Here is a 23,287-nt window from a genome sequence, read left to right on the forward strand (position 1 = left end):
GCAGGAGGGACCTATGCACACACACACACACACACACACACACACACACAAAATACTTGTTCTGTTATTCTTTCTCTATTGAATACAAAAAGAAAGAAAAAGAAAGGAAATGGTGGCTGCAGCCTGTTCCCCCCTCCCCCCTTTTTCCTCTCCTCTCCTCTTCTCTCCTCTTCTCTGTTCTCCTCCCTCCTTCTCCATTTTCAACCTGAGTTACAGATTGCACTTGCTGACATCAGCAAGGCAAAGCAGAGCAGCAGCTCAGAGCGGCAGAGCAGAATGTGTTACATACACACACACACACAAAAACACACTATGCCCTGCTTAAAACAGTGACCAAACCCATCCCTCTTGTATTTAGCAGACAAATGGCTAACTGCCACAAAGGTTTTTCAGGGGATACAGCCTATGTTAGTGGTGAAATAGATGCACAATGATTTCACAATCATATCAGTATGTGCCAAATACATCAGGATGCATATTACATCTAAATCATATCAGCATTTGCATATATTTGAATATAATATATTTAAAAAACAATCACCATTTCTACAGCTATTTCAAACCAATATTTGAAGAAGATGAATCAAATAATCAATCATTAGCTAACGAACTGGAATATCTGTATTTCTCTTTCATTTAACTGTAAAATAATAGCCTTTAAAGGTGCACTTTGTGGTTTAATTTGATTTTCTAATTAGCCCAAATGATCACAAATATGAAGAACATGATAAGAATATCTATTTTAACAACTGCTTCAGCACAAGTGCATTCAGTGCTAGAACAAACTTGTTTGAAAAATGGCAATATGGACCGGATTGCATATCTTTGCTGTGGTTCGCCTGCTTTGCCACTTGAGTTCAACTTGAATAACTCACTAAAACATAGACTGGGATTTGTAACCCATTATTTCCACTATCCTGGGCATTTCTTTGTCCCCATAAAGAGCTATAAACAGACACAAAACAAACAGTTGCTTAATAAGCACTTCTCAAAAATTCACAGATTCTGGTTTAACCAAACTGGAGTTTGTAATGACTAAAGGACTAAACCATTTCTAAACTGCAGCCTGTAAACTCTCTGTAATCTCTGCTGCCTCATTCACACCCAGCACCACATCCACCAGGAATCACACATCCCCTACAGCCAGAACTCACATCTGGACAGCATGAGCCATATATTGCCTCAACACTTCTAATGTCTCAACACTTATAAAGGCTATGCCTCAGTACATTCTGAGCCAGCTATTTAATCATCCCCTGACTCAAATTATTGTCTCAATTCTTTTCTTTGCTAAATCTGTGCCTGCTAGTCTTATTTCAGCCTAATGTTAAGGCAGCATCATGTATCCTTATACACTGTTGCATTCCTTTTTTTTAAACATTAACTTTCAAAGCTGTGTGACAATCTTTTCTGATATAGTTTTCCAACTCATCTTACGTTTGTCCTAGTGTAAAGCATACACATTTTAAGATTTGACTACTGCTACATTGAAGGCATTCATAGTTTAGCATGCTAAAGTTAGCTAGCTTGCTGAGCTTGTGCTAGGAGATAAAATCTGCCAGATGAAGGTCATAATCTAGCTAATGTTAGCAAGCCAGGATTCTTAAATGGTTAGCTAAAGTCAAATGTGAATCTAAACCAGGAACATTACAGGTTGGAATAGCTTGTAATGCTCAACATGGCATCTGTAAAAAGTCCCACCATCTTCAGTACAAAGATCCATTCAGCTCGCTGAAAACACTGTCAAGTGGGAAAAGGTTGACTATACCACAGGCAAGCTGAAAAATATGTGGTCATATTGATAATGCCATCCTGATATATATATATATTGTGCTCGTTATGGCTAGTGCACAAACTAGGAGCTTTTAACACTTTTTGATTGGCAGATGCCATGTTGAGGATTACAAGGTACTACTACTTATCCCTTAAGTGAACTGTCACTTCCTCCTTTGTCTTGTCTCTGGTGGAAGTAACTTCCATGATGGCTGCTGAGAGGACAGATTTCCGAAAGGGACGTTCTTAAAACTATTCTATCTGTACATTCGGTTTGCCACTTAGGCTGTGTCCAGAATTGCATTACTATCCTAAAAATATACAATTAGGTGCTGCCTTTGACACACTATTTATTATAGAAGTGTGCACTTAAGGATGCAGCATTTGGATGATTTTTAAATGGCTACATAGCTCCATATGTAGTACACTATGTAGGGCATTTTGACATCAGATTCTACACCCAAATAGTCCATTAGGCTCTCTGCACAACTACTCATAAAGAGTGTAGAAGACACTGTAAAGTGCACTACATAGGGAATAAGAATACATTTGAGATACAGCCTTAAACTTGACTGACTATAAGCAGAGATGCTGGCAGGCTTGAGCAGGTGTGCTGTGCAGGTGTAACTAGACGTGCGCAGAGAATGAAGAGTAGGTGGCCTACCTAGACTACAGGGAGCAAGCGAGGTACCTAGGTGTTGGGACAAAGCCCATAGCAGGTGATTTGTGAAGGATATGGCCACTCGGTGATCTTTTTGGCGTACTTCCTCACGAAGTTGTCCTCGCTGAAGATGAAGAGCGAGCGGTTGACGGTTAAGCAGTTCTGGCGCACGGGGATGGGGTTGTAAAGGGCCATGGTGCGCGCGCGCTGGGCCATGGACTGCTTGTAGACGCGATGGGTCCCAGGGGGCCCTCCTTGCCTTCCGGGGCCTCCGCCACCGAGGCCCCCGCGGGCCGAGCCGCCGGCCGCATGCCCGTGCGCGTGCCCGTGCCCATGGCCGTGCGGGTGCCCGTGCGCATGCGCGCCGCCGCCGCCGCCGCCGCCGTAGCGTGAGGGCATCTCGTCCGTGAAGCGCGCCATCGCGAGCCGTGCACGAGCGGAGGAGAGGCCGACAAAAAGGAGAAAATGAAGAAGAAAAAGAAAAAGAAAGAGGAGGAGGAGGAGAAGGAGGAGAAGAAAGAGGCTCCGCCGCGCCGCCACAACCACATCACATTCCCGTTATTAATGAAGGGGGGAGGGGGAGGGAGGGGGGGGCGCGTTCACGTCTCCATAATTTAATGTTAAAAAAAGACACACGCACAAACACAAGCACACACACACGCGCGCACACACACATACGCAAACAAACAAAAACCCAAGCGCGAGATGTCCTGTGTCCCGCGTTAACACCCAGTCACCGCGCGCGCCCAGTCACTGCGTTATCATCTCCCACCATCTCTACACGAGCAGGTCCTTCTTCCTCTTCTTCCTCTCCTTCTTCACGTTTCCAGTTCCATCATCTCTCTCTCTCTCTCTCTCTCTCTCTCTCTCTCTCCCTCCACTCTTCACACCATCCTTTCTTCTAAGGATGGGTAAAATCGTTAAAAAATATCAGTTCGATTCTTGGTCCCTCGGCATTTTTATAAAAGGAAAAGATGAAAAAATGTGAAAAAACATGAATGGAAAATGGATTTATATGATTATTTATTTATTTCCCCATCAAAAAAATGATTCCAAAAAAAAAGAAAAAAAAAAAACATCCGCAATGTTGGGAACGGTGTGGAGGAGGATGCCGTGCCGTTCCCCGCGCGCCCTCACACACGCTCCCCGTACCTCCTCCGGACAGATAAAAACGCTCACGAGCACACCTTTGATCCCGCTCGACTGAGAACATATTTGTTTGTTTGTTTGTTTTGTTTCATTTCTTCGCTCCTCCTCTTCTCACCGGGGAAGGCGTCGGTCCGAAGGTGTGGAAGGTGTTTCGGCCTCCCATCCCTTCAGCAGCAGCGGGGGAACGGCGTTCCCTCCGCGTTCTTTCCGCTTTTTGCCTCTGCTCGTCTCTGTTCAGGTTCACCCCGCGGTTTTCCGCCCGTGCCGCCGGATGAAAACGATGAAGATGGTGATGGTGGAGATGAAGGTTAGATCCAGCTCCGGCGGAGGCGACCGACAGATCTGAGCGCAGTGCCCGGATCCCAGGCACTCTTTGGGTTCACGTGATGCGCGCGAGCGACGCCGATTCGAGGAGCCTCGCACACACGCACGCGCGCTCACACACGCTCACACACACCACCTTCAACGGAGGGTAACCTAACCTGCCTCTCTCTCTCTCTCTCTATCTCTCTCTGTTTCGCTGCCTCTCTCTCTCTCTCTGTTTCGATGCCTCTCTCTCTCTCACTTTCTCCTTACTTTACTTTTTTGCTCTCTCTCTCTCTCTCTTTATGTGAGTGATTACGTATGTGAATGAGTATGTGAGTGAGTGACTGATTTGTAAATATTTGAATGTCTATGTAAGTGAATGAGTGAAAGAATGACTGAGTATGTAAATGAGTAAGTGAATGGGTGAAAGAATGATTGAGTGTGTAAATGAGTAAGTGAATGAGTGAAAGAATGACTAGGTATGTAAATGAGTGAGTGAAAGAATGACTGATTATGTAAATGAGTATGTAAGTGAATGAGTGAAAGAATGACTGAGTATGTAAATGAGTATGAAAGTGAATGAGTGAAAGAATGACTGAGAACGTAAATGGGTATGTAAGTGAATGAGTGAAAGAATGACTGAGTATGTAAATGAGTATGAAAGTGAATGAGTGAAAGAATGACTGAGAACGTAAATGGGTATGTAAGTGAATGAGTGAAAGAATGACTGAGAATGTAAATGAGTATGTAAGTGAATGAGTGAAAGAATGACTGAGAATGTAAATGAGTATGAAAGTGAATGAGTGAAAGAATGACTGAGTAAGTAAATGAGTATGAAAGTGAATGAGTGAAAGAATGACTGAGAACGTAAATGGGTATGTAAGTGAATGAGTGAAAGAATGACTGAGTATGTGAATGAATATGTAAGTGAATGAGTGAAAGAATGGCTGATTATGTAAATGAGTATGTAAGTGAATGAGTGAAAGAATGACTGAGAATTTAAATGGGTATGTAAGTGAATGAGTGAAAGAATGACTGAGTATGTGAATGAATATGTAAGTGAATGAGTGAAAGAATGACTGTGTATGTAAATGAGTGAATGAGTGAAAGAATGACTGATTATGTAAATGAGTATGTAAGTGAATGAGTGAAAGAATGACTGAGAATGTAAATGAATATGTAAGTGAATGAGTGAAAGAATGACTGTGTATGTAAATGAATATGTAAGTGAATGAGTGAAAGAATGACTGTGTATGTAAATGAGTGAATGAGTGAAAGTATGACTGAGAATGTAAATGGGTATGTAAGTGAATGAGTGAAAGAATGACTGAGTATGTAAATGAGTATGAAAGTGAATGAGTGAAAGAATGACTATGTAAGTGAATGAGTGAAAGAATGACTGAGTATGTAAATGAGTAAGCGAATGAGTGAAAGAATGACTATGTAAATGAGTGAGTGAAAGAATGACTGAGTATGTAAGTGAATGAGTGAAAGAATGACTGAGTATGTAAATGAGTAAGCGAATGAGTGAAAGAATGACTATGTAAGTGAATGAGTGAAAGAATGACTGAGTATGTAAGTGAATGAGTGAAAAAATGACTGAGTGTGTAAATGAGTAAGCGAATGAGTGAAAGAATGACTATGTAAATGAGTGAGTGATAGAATGATTGAGTAAGTGAATGAGTAAGTGAATGAGTGAAAGAATGATTATGTGAATGAGTAAGTGAATGAGTGATAGAATGATTGAGTATGTGAATGAGTAAGTGAATGAGTGATAGAATGATTGAGTATGTGAATGAGTGATAGAATGAGTATGTAAGTGGCTGACTGAATAAGAGTGAATATGTGAGTCAGTGTGTAAATGAGTATGTGAGTGATTGAGTGAGCAAGTGTTTGAGTGAGTGAGGTACTTCACTTCTAAAAGCCTGTTCTTAGGAGAGTGCACACAGGGGTGATTTGGATGTGTGAACACTACTTAAAGTGGAACAGAAAATTCCAAATATTTAAACAAACACAGTCAAGTTCACAAAGTGTCACTGGTGCAACAAACAACCTTTTAAGGAATATATTTAAACACACTGGAATATGGAACAACTGTGTTTCCAAACTAAAGCCTCTGTAGACAGACACTGGAGAGAACACAACCTGTGAGGGTTTACTGCCTGGAAGAGTAGGATCATGAAATAAAAAAATGTAAGGCTCTGAATTTATGTTTGTGTTACTTTGTGTCTACCTGTATATAATTATTGTACTGTTTTTGTGTTTGTTTGTTTGTATTTTGTCAGTCATTGTAATGTTCTACAACAGACACAGAATAAATGGACAGAGATTTCCCTTCAGTATTTACTCTCTCTTTCCCTCTGTGCTAAATGAGAAAGCTGTGCCACCTTAAATACCGTGAACAAGGAATTTAAACATATTTAGACAGTGAGAAAGACCCAGTCCTCTGAAAACTTTCCACTCGCTGAGATAATAATAACGGCTGTTTGTGTAAGGTACACCCAAGCTAAGAACATAAACACACTACCTAAGAAAATCATAATAAAAGCAATTGTGAAACATTTAAATAAATAATTAATTGGTCAGAAGAATATAACCCAAAGTGAATGCAGTTTTTATTTATTAATTTATTTTGTAAATTATGAAAGAACATAAAGAAAGAACATATAAAATGTTTTGTACTGACAGTAAAAACGTGTTTGAACACTATTCTTGTTAATATCGGGAGAGTTTTTGAATGAAATGGCTCAATGACCTCTCCATGGTCCTGAATCCACATTAGGCAATATGTGCTATTAGGAGACACACAAATAACTTTTGGGATGTAAATGTTCCTCTTTACCTTTATTTTAGGAAAACATTGTCCAAAAGAAAAATATATGTCCAAAACAGTAGCTTTAAATGAGAAGAAAAAACCCTCTTAAATTCCCATGAAAATCAATGTAAAACGATTTTCTTCCAAGTTATTTTGGAGCATTCTATTGGTCCATTCATTATGAAATTATCACGCAATATAAAAACAAACAAACAAACAAACAAACAAACAAACAAACAAACAAACAAACAAAGCTGCTGTGTTTAAATGTTGTAGGAAACTAAAACCCCACAAAATTGTCAATGGATTTTTCTTGGACAATGATGATATAAAATGTTCTTAAAAATATTAACACTTGGTCTGAATGGCATGTGGAAATAATTGCATGTGCAATGTGTGTGTGTGTGTGTGTGATGGTATGTGAAATTATCTGCTTGCATTTTCAAAAGAAAAATGTAGAGAAGTTCCAAACATTGGCCTATATTCATTAATCAGTCCTCAGAGGACAACACACACACTCTCACACATATTTCTGATGTGTGTGTGTGTGGGGGGGGGGGGCTTTTGTGCATATTCATGCCAAATCCTGGAATGTTTTCTAAATGTCTAAATGGCAGGAATTTTTGTTTCCCATCTGGTGATGATTCAACTGCCCATACAGAGGGAGATGTTGCAGATGGAGAGAGAGAGAGAGAGAGAGAGAGAGAGAGAGAGAGAGGTAAATACACAAAGATATTATAATCACAGAAGAACAGGAACCATTGACTAATGCAGTTTAATAATAACATCTCTGGAATGTTAAGAGTTAAATGTGATGAAGTTGGTCCATGTGAATTTGCATGCTCTGCTCTCTGTGTGTGTGTGTGTGTGTGTGTGCCCTGGTGTGTTCAGTGTTGTCACACAGCCGGAGTTCAGCAGGCAGGCACTCCAGGATGCCAAATCTTCTCCTTTTACACCAATAAAATCCCCCTCCCCCAGTGCATCATTACAGCATGCAGCAGTAATCTAACACAGTAGGGAAGAGAAAGAGAGAGAGAGAGAGAGAGAGAGAGAGAGAGAAACAAAATGAGTGAGAGTGAGTACACAGAAAATAAGGGACGTAGAGAGAAAATGTGTAAGAGAACAAGCAAGAGATGGATAGTAAAAAGATTGAGGCAAAGACTGTGGTAATAAAGAAATAGGAGAGAGATAGAGACAAAGAGTGAGAAGTTTGCCAGGTCGCCTCTCAGTGAAATCTTAGTGTAAAGTGGTGCATTACTGAATGCTCACTTTGTGATGGTGTGTAATGCTGCCATACTGACAGCCATAAAGAATACACACACACACACACACACATTTCAGAGACTAAGATTATATTGCTGTGTAGCGCTGCAGAGCAGCACAACTCAATGAATCATGAAGATGAATAATTCATAAACAGTACATACACTGAGTTCTGCACTCCTTATTTAACCTCCATCCACTGCTTTAACTCCTACAGCTCGCAGCACAGTTCTATTAACACCTACAGGCACCTACTCTAAGCCACTTCAGCAGAAAGCCCCCTTATACCTACACTCACAGGCCATCCAGTTTATCAGAAACAGCCGCGCATACACACACACACACAGGCCAGTTTATCTGGCAACATAATGTTAAAGATTAAAATATCTGCAATTACACACCATGCAGGTTATTTTTAAATGCAATTTTCTCAAAAACAATTAACAAAAAACAAAACACAACAGTTACCATGGTCCTTTTGTGCTATGTTGCCTCGAAGCAACATTTTGCTACACTGGATATGATACCAAGTACGTCCAAGCAAGGTCATGTGAATAAAACTATTTTGTTGAGAGCATTCCCTTCATTAACCCTTTTGTGGACAGTAAACATGGATCATGTTATTGTAAAATGAGGAAGACGTACGGGTTTGTTAACCTGAGGCAACACTGTGAAGTGGAGGGTGAAATAAGATGTTATAGAACAGGAATCATATAAGCATGAAGGCCCTGAAGGCCCTATACAAGAGGTGTGGTCAGTGAATCTGCATTGTCTGGCTCTCAGGGTATTGGACAGTAATGCAAAACGTGGAATGTACACCAGTTAACAATAATATTAACCATAAAAATAAATGGATATTGATAATAAAGTGGACATTCAGTGTGCATTGTAATGTTCGGTCCATCGTGATAATGATAACTTTAATGATAATGATATGGCATGGCCTCAGTACTGAGGTGTGTACTTATAGGATAAGTGTGTGGGAGGGAGAAGTGGGCCACTTCACTTCGTGTGGAGTAGTTTATTTGGGGAAAGGCCACGTGGCTCCTTCTCTCGGCTGCTGGAGCTCTCGGCTGATGCAAGCGCAGCACAATGCATTTTTAAACAGCACAGAATCACTCAGAGCCCCTAAGCGGGCCAACCACTCCTCAAAAAGCCTCCATCCAGCCTTCAGCCCCAGTGCACCTGTCTCTAAGACCAGCCTTTTCTTCCCCCTTCCTAACATGCAGTGTGATTACCCACAAACAACCACCTACAGATAATATTAAAACAGGAAAACAGAAGACACACACTCACACACACAGTAAAACAGAAGCAGTGACACAATCTCTGGCAGTTTCTAACATTCAGACACAGTGGTGGTAAATGGAACCAGACGTCCACTCCTTACTGAAGTTATAACTGAGAAATGATTACACCTTTTTTCTCCACAATTCTCCTAGAGGGGCTAACAGGCATTAGCATTAACATGTTTTATTAGCTCTTTTTTGCCATTAGATTATTGAAGGAATAGCCATGGTTTACTCTGTCGCCTCCCTGGGAAAACAATCATTAAGCAAGTGTTTTGAGCCTTTTCAGGAAAATATGTTTAAATTAATGTCCATGAAACTGACTGCTATAGTCTGTGATAATGCTTTATGCTATTCTAAGCTCCAGATGTCATAGCCCATGCTATAAGCTGTTTACATCCAACCTAAACACTGTGGTCTTATTCAGTGTGGTTTTAAATTGGAAATATTACAAGAGGTGCTAGTTTTGGGCAAGGAACCTTTCCAGAATAATAGCCTGTGGTAATCAGCTGTAGACTACAGATGCAGTAGATCAGGTTAAAGATCAGACTAGAAGACACTGTCCACTCCGGTGTATTAGCGACTCGGTGTGGGTGTGAAATCACACACTGGGCTTTATTTATATTACAATCAATATAGCAGTGTACAGTCACGTGATGAAACTCAGTCCTGAAGCTCTGGTGATTTCCTGTGTTCCTCAGAGCAGATGTTGTCAATCAAAGCCTCTTGGGAGAGAAAAGGAGAACGGAAGTCCTCAGAGACTGCGTGTGTGTGTGTGTGTGTGTGTGTGTGTACCTAAAAAGAAAAGCCTCTTCTAATCTTTTATTTTAGGCTATTCTAATCTAACTCTTATTGCTTTATTGGTGACCAGCCGCCACCCAGGAATCACCAGGATACGGGCCACTTCTGGTCGAGACCTGGAGCTGCTGGCAAACTTTCACTTCACACGGCACATGAACAGAAAATGGCTCCATATTAAAAAATCTTAGTCAGCTACACAATCAGATCTGTCCCATTTCTGACAAAGATATGGCTGTGATGGACATGGCAAACTGTATGGGAGCCAAATGTGGCCCTTGTGCTATCTTGCCGTCATCGTCATCATCATCAATGTCTTACAAGAAAATCGGTTCTTTTGGAAATGTTGACAGTGTCATTGGGAACTTATGATTAAGGATATTGAAACCTGAAACTTTATGTTACAGTTATGCTTCATTCATTCAGTCATTCATTCATTGTCTGTAACCTTTATCCAGTCCAGGGTCGCGGTGGGTCCAGAGCCTACCTGGAATCATTGGGCGCAAGGCGGGAATACACCCTGGAGGGGGCGCCAGTCCTTCACAGGGCAACACAGACACACACACACACCTACGGACACTTTTGAGTCGCCAATCCACCTACCAATGTGTGTTTTTGGACTGTGGGAGGAAACCGTTAAAACAGGAAACATTATAAAGATTATAAAGAACTTGCAAATTAAATAATCAAAGCCACAATGCCCCCTACCCCTCCTGTGACATATTAAGCTCTGTAAGAATGTCAGGGTTTGTCTTATACAATTTAGGGAGTTGTTACTCCAGGTGACTGTGAGGAGTGTGGTGGGTTCTCCCTGTGTCTGCGTGGGTTTCATCCGGGTGACTGTCTGTGTGGAGTGTTGTGTGTTCTCCCTGTGTCTGTGTGGGTTTCTTCCGGGTGACTGTCTGTGTGGAGTGTGGTGTGTTCTCCCTGTGTCTGCGTGGGTTTCCTCCGGGTGACTGTCTGTGAGGAGTGTGGTGTGTTCTCCCTGTGTCTGCATGGGTTTCATCCGGGTGACTGTCTGTGTGGAGTGTTGTGTGTTCTCCCTGTGTCTGTGTGGGTTTCCTCCAGGTGACTGTCTGTGTGGAGTGTGGTGTGTTCTCCCTGTGTCTGCGTGGGTTTCCTCCGGGTGACTGTCTGTGAGGAGTGTGGTGTGTTCTCCCTGTGTCTGCGTGGGTTTCCTCCGGGTGACTGTCTGTGAGGAGTGGGTGTGTTCTCCCTGTGTCTGTGTGGGTTTCCTCCGGGTGACTGTCTGTGAGGAGTGGGGTGTATTCTTTTTTTTTATAGATTTAACTCTATTTTATTTTGTAACATATACTGAAATTACATTTAAAAAGATTGTTAAATAATACATTAAACAAAAGCAAACATTAAAGAGTAGAGGAATGTATAAGTGGTGATTCCTGTCAGTCCTCTTTCTCCTAACCCACACAGCTTTAGAGTATATTGTAGGTATAAAGGACTCTTGCTAGTGCCGTGTACTGTGTCAGCACTCAGCCTCAGAGCGGCTGTAAATCTGTGTGAGTTACAGACTGCCTAATGCCCTCTTACTGCTATAAACAGCCTGTCTGACCATTACAATTAAGGGTGATTACAGTCATTACAGCCAGTTGGCTTAATTGATGAGGAAAAGCAGTCAATGTGGAGTTTGTGCTTGTTTGTGTGTGTTTGTGCTTAAGGGTGCAGGCAAGAATCTCCTATCAGTCACCGGCTCAATGGACATTTTGATACTGTAACAAGAGATAAAGGCTCGATCTCATACGGCTCCCTACTTCCAGGTGTGCTACAAATGGCTTAAAAGAACAGATCGAAACAGTATATAATATATTTGACACAGAGCAACTAGTGATTTAGATTCCCTACTGGATATATACAGTGTCAAGGAGGAGGAGACCAAATGACAAAGACACTCTTAGTGCACACCCTATGGAATCATAATAAAATATTTTGCAGCTAGTGCTTTAAAGGGTCCATAGCTTGATAAATCAATTTCTTTCAAATGTGTACTGGACATTTTTGAGGTTCTTGGTGGTACAACAAATAGTGCTGCTGCCACACTGCTCCAGGGTCTTGGGGTCCTGGTTTTAATCCTTGTTTTGAGTTCCTGTCTGTGAGGAGTTTAGTGTATTGGCTGTGTAACACTGTAAACTCTTAAAAATAAAGGTGCTATAAAGGTTACTTGAGTGATGCCATAGAAGAACCACCTTTGGTTCCATAAAGAAACATGTTTGTTAAAATGGTGTGAGTGTGAGGAACCTTTTAAAGGTTTAAAAACCCATCACTCGACTTAAATTTAATTTACATGTATAATGTATAATAAAATGTTTTTCATGGAACCAAAAGAGTGTAAGTCTGAGTGTGTGAAATAGTCCACATCTGTGAGTGTGTATGTGACTGAGTTAGTATGTAAATTTGTCCACAGGTGTGAGTGACTGGGTGAGTGTGTGATGCCCTGTGATGGACTAGAGCTCTGTCCAGGGCGTGTCCCTGATTGGCACCCAATGATTCCATGTTGGCTCTGGACCAACCATGACGCTGATCACAAAGAAATTGTTACAGAATATGAATGAATGAATATGTAAATAAATGAATGAAAAAGTGAGGATTCACTTCTCATTCTGAATTCACCGCTTTGGTGATGTCACAGAAAACAATCTATTTACACGTCTTAATATTCATCCGCAGCACTTAAAGGCAACGTTTTTATAAAATTCAGAAGATGTTTCCTCACCTTTTGCGGCTCGCTGGTCTTCTCACGTGCTTGAAACTGGTCTACAGTGTTTACAAAGCCACAGTGTCAGTAAATAAATAAAAAAACAAACTGTCTCAGTCTAGTATGCTAGGCTTTCTCTCTCTGTGTGCTCATGGTAGAAGCATCTGGAGTTTTTATAATGCAAGTGAGACAACTCCGAATGTTGAAAAGCATTAACTAAAATCAGAATAGTGCTCCATAAGTGGGTAATATTGACTTTTTAATGTAGTTTCTGATCACTTAAGGTAGAAAAGTCTCCAAACTTGAGAGACGGCTAACTGCATTACTGAAAGTGCTACAAAACTAATCAACTCAAGTTACAAATGCGCTTCTGTGGTAATTCAAAAAACGTACAGACAAGTTAAACTTCAGCCACGTACAAATAACAGTAGTTTTTTCGCCCTCAAACACAACGTTCCTCCTTAAATGGTGCAGCTGAATGTAAAAATTAAAACTGTTTTCCAACAATCGTAGATGCTTTATTTAAGGAGCGTTTCAGCCCTGACTACAATCTGAATGAGGAGCAGCAACAGAGCATCCAATCAGAACAGAGATCATCTACATATTATACCTGGCCAAAGAAAACTTAAAAAAAAAAGTAGATGGGAAAAAACCTCTTAACTTTAGATGGAAGATGGTCATTGTAAAAAATATTTTATTCCAAGTAAGTTTGGAATTGCTTTATCACACAATGTTCCACAATGAGTATGTGAAATATAAACAACGTTAATTCTAAGGGATAAAGAAATATTAGAAATGATCAGTGATGTTCTGAACTCTTCACAATCGTCATTAGATCTCCAGGAACATTATACAACCCGCGAGAAAAACACAGGGTATGGGCGCTTTAAAATGATTACATTCTGTTCTTTTCCATTCTGCTGATTGTGAGGCAATGGCGCCCTCTAGCGTTTTTAATAGAAACATGAACGTTCTGTTCCATACCAGTGCAACAAACACCTGGTAGCTCAAGTCTAACGGGTAAGATAACACTCGAAAAGAATGTTGGGATAAGATTAAGAAACGAGATTCACGCTAACACACCCCCACGTCACGGTCAACGCAGCGCCGAGAATGATCCACCACCCAGTAACACCTGCTGTGTCCTGAGCTCTGGAGAATAAAGGGTCTAACAAAGTATGTAGAGCAAAGAAAGACTACAGTCTGTAATTGTAGAACTACCGAGTGCTCCCATATGGTGAACGGGCTGATTAAAAGAGCAGTGCCGTGAATGTACTGTTAATGGTACGGTTGTTTAGGGTCAAGCCTCCAGAACAGCAGGCGGAGCTTTGTGGAGCCGCTTAACTTATAAAAAACTACATTACCCACAATTCATAGCAAATTCGCTATGGCGCCCATGTTTGGCTGAAAGAATGACTTATACGAATATATGTTAAATATAGTGATTTTTATCGTAGTATGAGGGTTTTTCGGCCACTTTGCGGCGGCATGAGGCCGTTAATCAGGGTGTGGTTTGAGAGTGAGAAGAGAGTAAAGCCGCTCTGTGCAGTAACGTACAGGAGTGTCTCACACTCCACACCTTCACCACTCCACGTTAATAATAATAATAATTATAATAAAAATATTAATGCTGACGTTCCAGGTGTTAAATCAGCGCCAGGTTGGATATGCGCGTCCTCCACATCCGTCTTAAACTCGGTCCTGATGCACGTGGAGGTCAGACAGGACTTCATCACTGAGGAAGAGGAGAAGGAGCTGCTCAGAGAGCTCGAGCCCGGACTCAAGAAGAGGAGATACGAGTTTAACCACTGGGACGATGTACGAACACTGTTTTCTTTTTCTTTTTCTTTTTTTCTTTCTTTCTCTTTCTCTCTCTCTCTCTCTCTCTCTCTCTCTGTTATAGCAAATTGATAGTGTGTAAAACATTTGTGCATTGGAGACACCTGGTGGACAAACTGAGGAAAAACAATTTTAAACCCATTCAGTCTTGTGGGGGATGCTGGTTGAACCAGGGGCACTCAAAGTGACCCCTGGATTTAAAAAATTGTGTTGATATAAAAAAAATTAAATGATGCGCCGCCAGTCGTTTGCTTTATATTTGACCTGATTCTAGGCCATTCATGGGTTCAGAGAGACAGAGAAGCTGCAGTGGGGCAGTGAGTGCACAGGTGTGTTAGCTCGTGTTAGAGCCACAGCCTTTCCTGAAGGAAGCCCACTGCTGGGGCCTGTACATGTCCTGGACTTGGACAAGACTGGATTCATCAAACCTCATGTGGACAGTGTGAAGGTATGATCACAAGACATTCTGCTTCTAACCAACAATAACACATACTGGCACTAGTTCAGAGCCAGTGTCCACCTAAGGGAAATCACTCAAAAGTTCTGCACTCAAAGATTTACCTCAGACTACTCATCCAAGTCCTCATACACAGTGTTATACTTTTATTTTCAGTTCTGTGGGAGCACCATTGCAGGAATCTGTCTTCTTTCGGACAGTGTAATGCGTTTGGTCCGAGAGGAGAATTCTGCTGACTGGGTGGACTTGCTCTTAAGTCGTCGTTCTCTCTACATCCTGAGGTAAAAAAACAGGACACATTCCTTTCTGACTACACGTAGTTTCCAAGCCAGTGAATGACAACAATGTTTACCAGTTTTCAGATACTAGGTCAAAATACTGTACTTAAATCTACAGGGAAATAAAAACAGAACTTTTTAATTTAGCTGTATACTATTTCAGATTTTTCCACACAAAGGCCTTTTAACACAGCGTGGAATGAATTGTTAGGGGATACGTTTCCAAAGTGTACTACCACCTTCAGCCTCACAGCTTCAGATCACAACCGAAACTTAAGACAAACCTATTTGAACTGATCAACTACATTTGGATAAACCATTGGTTTAAATTAAAAAAATATACTCAGCTTTACAGTTTAACACACTCTGAACCCTCTCACAGAGATGAAGCACGCTTTAAATTCACACACGAGATCCTGAAAGATGAAGAGTCCTACTTCTCTGGACAGAAAGTGCCTCGTCATCGACGTATCTCTGTTATTTGCCGGAATCTTCCCGTTTAGACGACCAGATGGGGGACTTTAAGATGCTGCACCACTGTGGATGACGTTGGACGGTCTGACTTGTACACAGACGCAGTGTTTTAGATTCTGCTGATAAATTATACATTACAAGGAAGTACTCTGATTAATTTAATTTAGTATATTATTCACCGTTTGTGTTGGTAGACAAAATATAAATGTATTTCATGTATATTTATAGCTTGGCTCACGCTCCTCTCCCCATGGTGCCCACATTACTGATTAAAGCTCTTGCCCAAGAACTTTTATCGATGTGGCATGGTGTGGTCTCCAAGTGCAGCACTGAACCTATGTCTTCTGAGAAAACGACAGTAGTTATATGCACTATCCCACACCATGTACATTTTAGTATATTCATTCATTCATTATCTGTAACCCTTATCCAGTTCAGGGTCGCGGTGGGTCCAGAGCCTACCTGGAATCATTGGGCGCAAGGTGGGAATACACCCTGGAGGGGGCACCAGTCCTTCACAGGGCAACACACACACTCATTCACTCACACCTACGGCCACTTTTGAGTCGCCAATGTAATGTGTGTTTTTGGACTGTGGGAGGAAACCCACGCGGACACGGGGAGAACACACCAACTCCTCACAGACAGTCACCCAGAGCGGGAATCGAACCCACAACCTCCAGGCCCCTGAAGCTGTGTGACTGCGACACTACCTGCTGCGCCACCCACTTTAGATTGGGAGACTTCTGAGCCACCAACAAGTGCTATTATTTAAATTTCAAGAATTCAGCCTTTGGTTATCCATCATTAGAAGCTGGTAATGTAAACTACACAAAGCTTATTAGTAAACCACCTGAGAAGAAATGATGAAAAATGTTTGATATTGGGGCTTTAATCCCAAGACTGTCTGATTAAACAGATCACCATTGTCATATGTACTAAAAGTTTGTGCAACAATAAATCTCATGTGTGTGAGTCTATTAACGTTGCCCTGGATTTCCATGACATTCTTTGAGTAATAAATGTAGCTGTACATCAAACTTGGAAAAGTGCTAAAATGAGAGGATTTAAGTTTAAATCCCTAACAATGGGACATTGGTTTTAAGGATGAATTTGAACACAAGGTATAGCTTTTATTTTAAATAGGAGACACACATTCCTACTTGTAGGAGATTCATCTGTGGTGACTACTGAACTAAAAAGGCAGTCAAAAATACAAAAATCATATCTGGTTTAATCCCATAAAAGCCTAAACACCCCGCAGGCCTGTCCTAACATGCCACCATTTTAAAAAGGGCCCTCCGAAAACATTAATATTAAGTGGAAAATTATCATCAAAAACCCACATTTTCTTCTCTGTTGCATGTCTTAATCTCTGATACCCCCCACTGTGTCCGTTTGCATTTTCCCCTTCTTTTAAGAACACAGACTCTTCTGCCAATTACCAAGCCCAAGTTAGATGAGCTTGAAAAGATGAAAGTTATTATTAACAAAGAATACTGAGTTTGAAGACTCCTTTTTCATTATTCTTCCCCTTCACAGAACCTCTTTTCTAACATAGCTTCCTCCAGTTAATTCTTCAAACACTGAGCTCTTAAAACTTAATTAGTAGTCCAGTCAGCAGGCCAACCAACACTGAAGAAAGAGTCTTCGGGCCAGAGCACCCCAACCAAATGCAAGCCGGGTTAGACTACTTGGAATTTAATGTTATCTTTAAAATGTTCTAAATTATTTTTCCCCATTTCACAGCCTTCCAGTAGGTTCTTCCCTATTCACACTGGTCTAGAATGTTCTTCTACATGTATTCTTGAATATCCTTCCCAGTTCACATGACCTAGTAGTACCCCTTCTTACACATTTATACATATCCCCCTTCCATTCTCTGTGTTCTGGATTTTTCCTTCCATATCCATAACATGGTTTTAAAGGTGTAAATCTTCCTCGTAACATCAGCAGCAGGATAGAGGAAAAATGTGTTTCTATGTGCTCTGGCCATGGTAGTGGGGTCTCTTTTACTCAGTGAGGTAGAAGTGCATTTTGTCGTTGATGTTCTTCCTCTCTGGGTTGAGTTTCTTGAGGATCTGGGCGAGCACGTTTACAGTCTGCTCGCTGCTCAGACCCGTGCGCTTGGTCTGGAATTTCTTGAGCAAGTCTTTGGTGGTCATGGGTTTCCGGATAAGATACCGCCGCACTGCATCCTCAGTCAGCTGCACATCACTGAGAGAGAGAGAAATTCAGATGGAAATAATATGTCTCTGTTGATGCTGAAATGCAATAATCATTTGTATATGTAACATTATGGGTGCATGCTGATGATCTTTTTGCCTGGACTTACCTGGAGCTTGGGGTTGACTTTCCAGATGCTGGCTGAGGGGTGCTCTTTCCTGAGGGGCTCTGAGAACTGGGGTCCATCTTCAGCCTCTTAGCCGTTGGAGTGTCTGTACTGGGTACCGTTGCCTGCCGCTTGCCTATAGAACACATTGTGTGACTGTATGTCATATCAGCTAAGTGATGTATAGCACACCCTGCTGTAGCCTCCCACCATTTCATAAAACATCAATCTAACTCCAGCATTTTCTCATCATTTACTCGCCAACATATACAGTATAAACAACTGTTTATAGCATTTCCATTTTATTAGTGATGATCAGTGATGAAGAGGTGATTTAAAGTGTACGTAAGCATTTGTGGCAAATACTACACCATATTATATAAGAGATTTGATTGTCCATGGTCATTGGAATCAGTGAGGGCAACTGGAACCAATCCCCTGCGTATAAATAGGGCTGACGGTACTGTGGATGTACTGGGTTATTATCCACCACCCATAAAATTTGTGTGTGTGTATAGATTGTGATACAGAAACAACAAATAACATAATAGTGATGTATGCATTTTTATGACTACATTTGTGGGCGTGTACCTTGCTCCAGTTTGCTGGCAGCGGCGCGCAGCGTGTTGGAGGTGGTGGCGTTGTCGATGGAAGGGGTTCCGGGGCGGCTTCCTGCTCGGGAGCTTCCTGCAGAGCCTCGACCCCCTCGCTTCGGAGGAGTTCGTTTCTTCTGTATGTGGAGAAGGAAAAAGTCATATTTTAACCTCAAACTTCAAGGTCTAATTCATTGTCCATATGATCATCTGCCAACTGTGAAGATCTTTACCGCCATGAAAAGTGCAGATGCTGTCTCTCCATCAATGTCACTCTCCTCAGAGCTGTCAGATTCTCCACTGCTGTCTATAACACAGGTAAAAATCACAATGACAATATTAGATTCAATATTGACTTGATCCAAGACTCTTGTGGAAAATATGCAGATAGCACCTAATAAAAAAAAAAAACTATTTTTGAACAGGACTCAAATTGTGACATGAGGTATGAGGTTTTTAACCCCTTATTTAAAAAATAAATGTGATATGCTGAGTGAAGTGTGTGCCCTGCACCTTTCTCTTTCTTCTTCTTTTTCTCTGCTTGTACTGGGGTCTTCTTCCCTTCTTCCTCCTCCTCTTCCTCTTTGCCTTCTTCCTCATTCTTGTTTTCTTCCTCGCTCTCTTCTTCACTCTCTGATGCCTCATCAATCCCTGAAGAGCAAAAAAATAAAAACAAATTAGCTGTGTAACCATACACTCAGCTCAGAAATTCAGATTCATTATGAGATTTCTCACCAAGTGAAATAATGTAAAACAATGCACAGACAGAGTAAGCCCAGTTATCTCAATTAGCCAAATTAGACTTTGACTTATGTAATTCACAATATTAGGGAGTGAGAAACGAGTAGAATTTCAGCCAGAGACATCTGTGAGACATCAGCGTTTTCAAAAAGCTGCTTTTATCATCTATACGAGAACACCGACACTGGCATTTCCAAAAACACATTGGTTTTCAAAAACCTCCATTTTCAGTGACATTAAATGCTGTTTTAATGTGAATGGAAGGTCTAAACGGAGACAAAAACCTGGTGTTTAAACAATGCACTAGCTTTACAGGTCATTAAGAAACGGTGCAAATATTCACAACAGGGCATCACTGAGGCACCAACGTGTTTTCAGACTTTAGCCTAATTATTGGAACATCAGAGAAGGCTTTGGATTTACAAGTTAAAGATTCAGAGCAGCCTTTGGGCCTGTATTTGTTTCTATTCTCAACTCTGCAGAAGACAGTAGTGTGAGTGAGATATTCATGTCTGACCTTTTGGAACGTCATCTCCTTTATTGGGCTTCGCTTTCTCCGGCTCCTCATCTTCTGAACTGGAATTAAAACAGGGTGAAAAAGGTCAGGTTCAGATCATGTGAATGAACCCATAATCAATTTGATTTGAAATTGCAGGCTTTGTAATTTACCAAAAAAAAAAAAAAAAAAAAAAGGTTCGGCAATAACAGGGCATATTTATATTTTAGTAATAATTAACCAAAGGAATAACTGAAAATACATGGTTAAATCATTGACGAGTGTCAGAACGGCATCAGTTCCAGAATCACACTAATTTTACAACAATATTAACCTGCTACTGGTGTTTCATTACCACACAACCCTCAGTGTTACCTGCTTTCGTCTGACATGTAGTCAACTTCCAGACCTTCAAAATCACCATCATCACTGTCCTCCAGTCCCTCATGATCACTGTCTTTCTTCTTCTTCTTTTTTTTAGCCTTGGCCTTGGACACAGAGTCCTTCTTGTTCTTTGACTTGTCTTCGCCATCTGTGAACACAACAGTAAATGAAAGATACTACGGTGTGACATAAGGTTATTTTAAAGTCAGAAGAGGACAGCCTTAATCATCTCAGATCTGTTGTTTCCCTTCAATTTATGCCATTTCTCTGAATGTGAGCTCACCCTCTCCTCCGCTGCTGTCGCTCTCATCGCTGCTCATCTCCAGATCATCCTCCAGGTCATGGATGCGCAGGTCCCCTCCTCTGCTGCCTTTCTTTTTCTTCTTCTTTCCTCCTTTCTCTCCTGCCGCTTCCTCATCCTCTTCTCCATGCTCCTGCTCCCTCAGACGCCGCTGGAGCATGATGCTGAAGTGGTTCACCACTTTATTTCGTCTATAATAGTAGAGGGGTTTCAGACGCCATTAGATCTACTTATCTGTGATTAGTTTGACATTGTAATACAGAAACCTACATATTATACATTTTCCTGACATATCTATATGTGGTTCTCACCTGCCCCACTCCTCCTCTGCCTCTTCAGCTGTGAGAGTGCGGTGTTTAGCCACTGGAGTAAAGTTATACCAGCCGTGCACAGGAAAGGCCTCAAAAGCCCCATCAGCACACTGGGTGAAGATGTAGTAGGAAGCATTCTCTGTTACTCCTCCTTTCTTCAGGCCTTTGAACCTAAACACAGAAAGGCAGAGCCAGAAATCTGAGCATCAGTAATATTTTGGCTTTTGGCTGAGAAAGAAACTCCTTATTAACATTTAAATATTACCTTCTTCCAGCCTTGCCATTGACTTTGAGGAGCCAAGGCTGGTCTTCAACCTTGAACTCCTTGGTGACAATCCCAAACTTCTTCCTCCGTGCCTCCTCCCTCTGTTTCTTCCCAAACTCGCTGCCAGCAGCTCCCTCTTGACTTTCCTCCTCTCCGTATATGCGCCGGTTACTCAAGTCTCGCTCCATCCTTGCCTAGCCCCAGCATAAAACAGGCAGCATAGGTCCACACATTGATAATGAACACACTGTTTATCAGAATGATAAATAAACACAATCTGCTTGCTAAAAGGACCAACCGCTTTGAGCTAAGCCATTTTACCTGAGTCCATGTGGAGCAATTGACTTTATCACCCGCGTTGAACGCCATTATATTGTATCTCTTACTGGTGTTCCTGTTGGACAAAAAGAGGACAGAGTCACTCTCAACCTGGAACACAAACCCAAACTTCTGTTTGAATGCTGCAGTTTGACATAGATTACTTGGTTTGAAGTCTATGGGAGACACTTACTTGGGAACTCTGACAATGTATTCTGTCGCAGAGGGACTGCTGTTCCCCTAAAACACAAGTATGAACACAAACACTTATTGAACTGATTATGACATCACTGAAGAGTTTATCTAGAAAGGCAGACAAAAATAATAACAACACATCTTTAAAAAATGGTTCATAGTAAAGAACTGAGCTTTCAGCAAGTCCACATTACCAGTGATGCCATGTCTCTAGAACTCCTGCCGTCCTTCTTTTGGCACAGAGTTCAGCAGGTAATCTATAGCGGGCGATACCAAAAACTCTTACCTATAAAGATACAAAGACACTACAATATAAACACTAGACCCGATAAGTAAGAAAACATACCCATCAGCCATAAAATTAAAATTACCACCTTGTTTTTACAACCACTGTTCATTTTATCAGCTGACCATGTAGGTTCTCATCTGTTGTTGCAGGATGAGAGTTGGTCATCCTCTCACTCTTTGTCAGTGGTGAGAGGACTCAGGTCACAGGATATACTCCACTGAACTAATCTCTGTCCAGCTGTAATTGAGAAACTGGCACAATGCTGTGTCTGATCCACTTTGCACCAGCACCACACACTAATACCATACCAGCTCTATGTGGGCCTTGACCATTGAAGAACAGGATGAAAGGGGGCTAAAAATGTATTCAGAGCGAGCAATGCACTACAGTCTGTAAAGGCAGCATTACACAGGGCTCCTGCATAGGCTCCGCAGTAGAGCTGATCAAACGGACAATAAATGTTAATAAAAAAGAAGTTTAGAATAGTAATCCTCATCTGTGAAACTGGATCATTTATTTTCCTCACAAATTATATTTTGTGAAGGTGTACATCACACCAAGCAATAAATAAGTTTTAAGGTATAATTTAAACATACATTATTAAATAAACAAGACTTTATGGTGTGTAAATCTTACCGGACGCCTCTTGCTCGCCAAAACCCCGCGAAATCTCTTTGTTAATATTAGCAAACACAGCAGTTAGCTTTCAACGGCCCTCAGCAACAAACAGACACAGAGCTTCAAATGAAATCATCTAAAATTAATTTTATCTCAAAGAAAACACTCTTTAAACAGTTAAATACGACAGAGAGAACCGTACACAGCAGAAGCCGTGCGGTAACACCGTGTTTTCCCCTGCTAAGGCCACAGCACCGCCGCCTAGTGGACCGGAGTGGAGGCTTTCTTAAAGGGACAAGGACACGGTAAAAACCCTGACTTTCTCGCTCTTTTTTAAGATTTTAAATGTAATTTACAATATTGGAAACGCGACCATTGTATTTTTTAATATAATAATTCTACATGGTAAATATGTAAAAACTTCCTGTTATAAGTTTTTTTTGACTTCATAAAACTCAAAACCTTTACTCATACCTACCTATTAATATCATTTTAATGTTTGTTGAAACAAAATATATCTGTCTCAGTTCGTTTAGAATGTTTCTGTATAGCTATATTTTATTTAAAATGTAATAACATTCCTTCATTCATTCATTATCTGTAACCCTTATCCAGTTCAGGGTCGCGGTGGG

The 23,287-nt window shown here is 41.2% G+C and overlaps 3 protein-coding genes across 15 annotated transcripts in view; 1 reads left to right on the forward strand and 2 right to left on the reverse strand.

Annotated features, from left to right (window-relative positions):
• Window positions 1-3,929, reverse strand: part of cacna1aa (calcium channel, voltage-dependent, P/Q type, alpha 1A subunit, a) — an 86,853-nt gene extending 82,924 nt beyond the window's left edge. For all 11 annotated transcript variants that reach the window (XM_066641925.1, XM_066641929.1, XM_066641927.1 and 8 more), the window contains exon 1: window positions 2,511-3,929. In XM_066641925.1, the coding sequence (XP_066498022.1) occupies window positions 2,511-2,854 (344 nt within the window). In that variant the 5' untranslated portion in view covers window positions 2,855-3,929. The remainder of the gene's footprint in view (window positions 1-2,510) is intronic.
• A 9,928-nt stretch (window positions 3,930-13,857) lies between these two features.
• alkbh7 (alkB homolog 7) lies at window positions 13,858-16,705 on the forward strand. Of its 2 annotated transcripts, XM_066642329.1 has the most exons (5): window positions 13,858-13,940; window positions 14,407-14,582; window positions 14,878-15,051; window positions 15,217-15,341; window positions 15,721-16,688. In XM_066642329.1, exons 2-5 carry the CDS (start codon window positions 14,469-14,471, stop codon window positions 15,839-15,841), a joined length of 534 nt encoding a protein of 177 aa, XP_066498426.1. In that variant the 5' UTR covers window positions 13,858-13,940; window positions 14,407-14,468; the 3' UTR covers window positions 15,842-16,688. The 2 variants fall into 2 exon arrangements, with proteins under 2 accessions (XP_066498426.1, XP_066498425.1); XM_066642328.1 differs by lacking the exon at window positions 13,858-13,940 and having other exon boundaries at window positions 14,158-14,582; window positions 15,721-16,705.
• Window positions 16,706-16,745: 40 nt separating this feature from the next.
• gtf2f1 (general transcription factor IIF, polypeptide 1) lies at window positions 16,746-22,901 on the reverse strand. 2 transcript variants are annotated; one of them, XM_066642327.1, is made up of 14 exons: window positions 22,674-22,901; window positions 21,943-22,005; window positions 21,747-21,793; window positions 21,557-21,629; window positions 21,236-21,429; window positions 20,971-21,141; window positions 20,642-20,850; window positions 20,350-20,506; window positions 19,996-20,054; window positions 19,251-19,388; window positions 18,971-19,044; window positions 18,736-18,874; window positions 18,148-18,280; window positions 16,746-18,029 (listed from the first exon to the last, which is right to left on the reverse strand). In XM_066642327.1, the coding sequence occupies exons 2-14, from the start codon at window positions 21,952-21,954 to the stop codon at window positions 17,825-17,827; spliced, it is 1,611 nt and encodes a 536-aa protein (XP_066498424.1). In that variant the 5' UTR covers window positions 21,955-22,005; window positions 22,674-22,901; the 3' UTR covers window positions 16,746-17,824. The 2 variants fall into 2 exon arrangements, with proteins under 2 accessions (XP_066498424.1, XP_066498423.1); XM_066642326.1 differs by having other exon boundaries at window positions 21,943-22,034.
• Between the last annotated feature and the right edge of the window lie 386 nt (window positions 22,902-23,287).

Source organism: Hoplias malabaricus, chromosome 13 (assembly GCF_029633855.1).
Source record: "Hoplias malabaricus isolate fHopMal1 chromosome 13, fHopMal1.hap1, whole genome shotgun sequence".
Classification (NCBI taxonomy): Eukaryota; Metazoa; Chordata; class Actinopteri; order Characiformes; family Erythrinidae; genus Hoplias; species Hoplias malabaricus.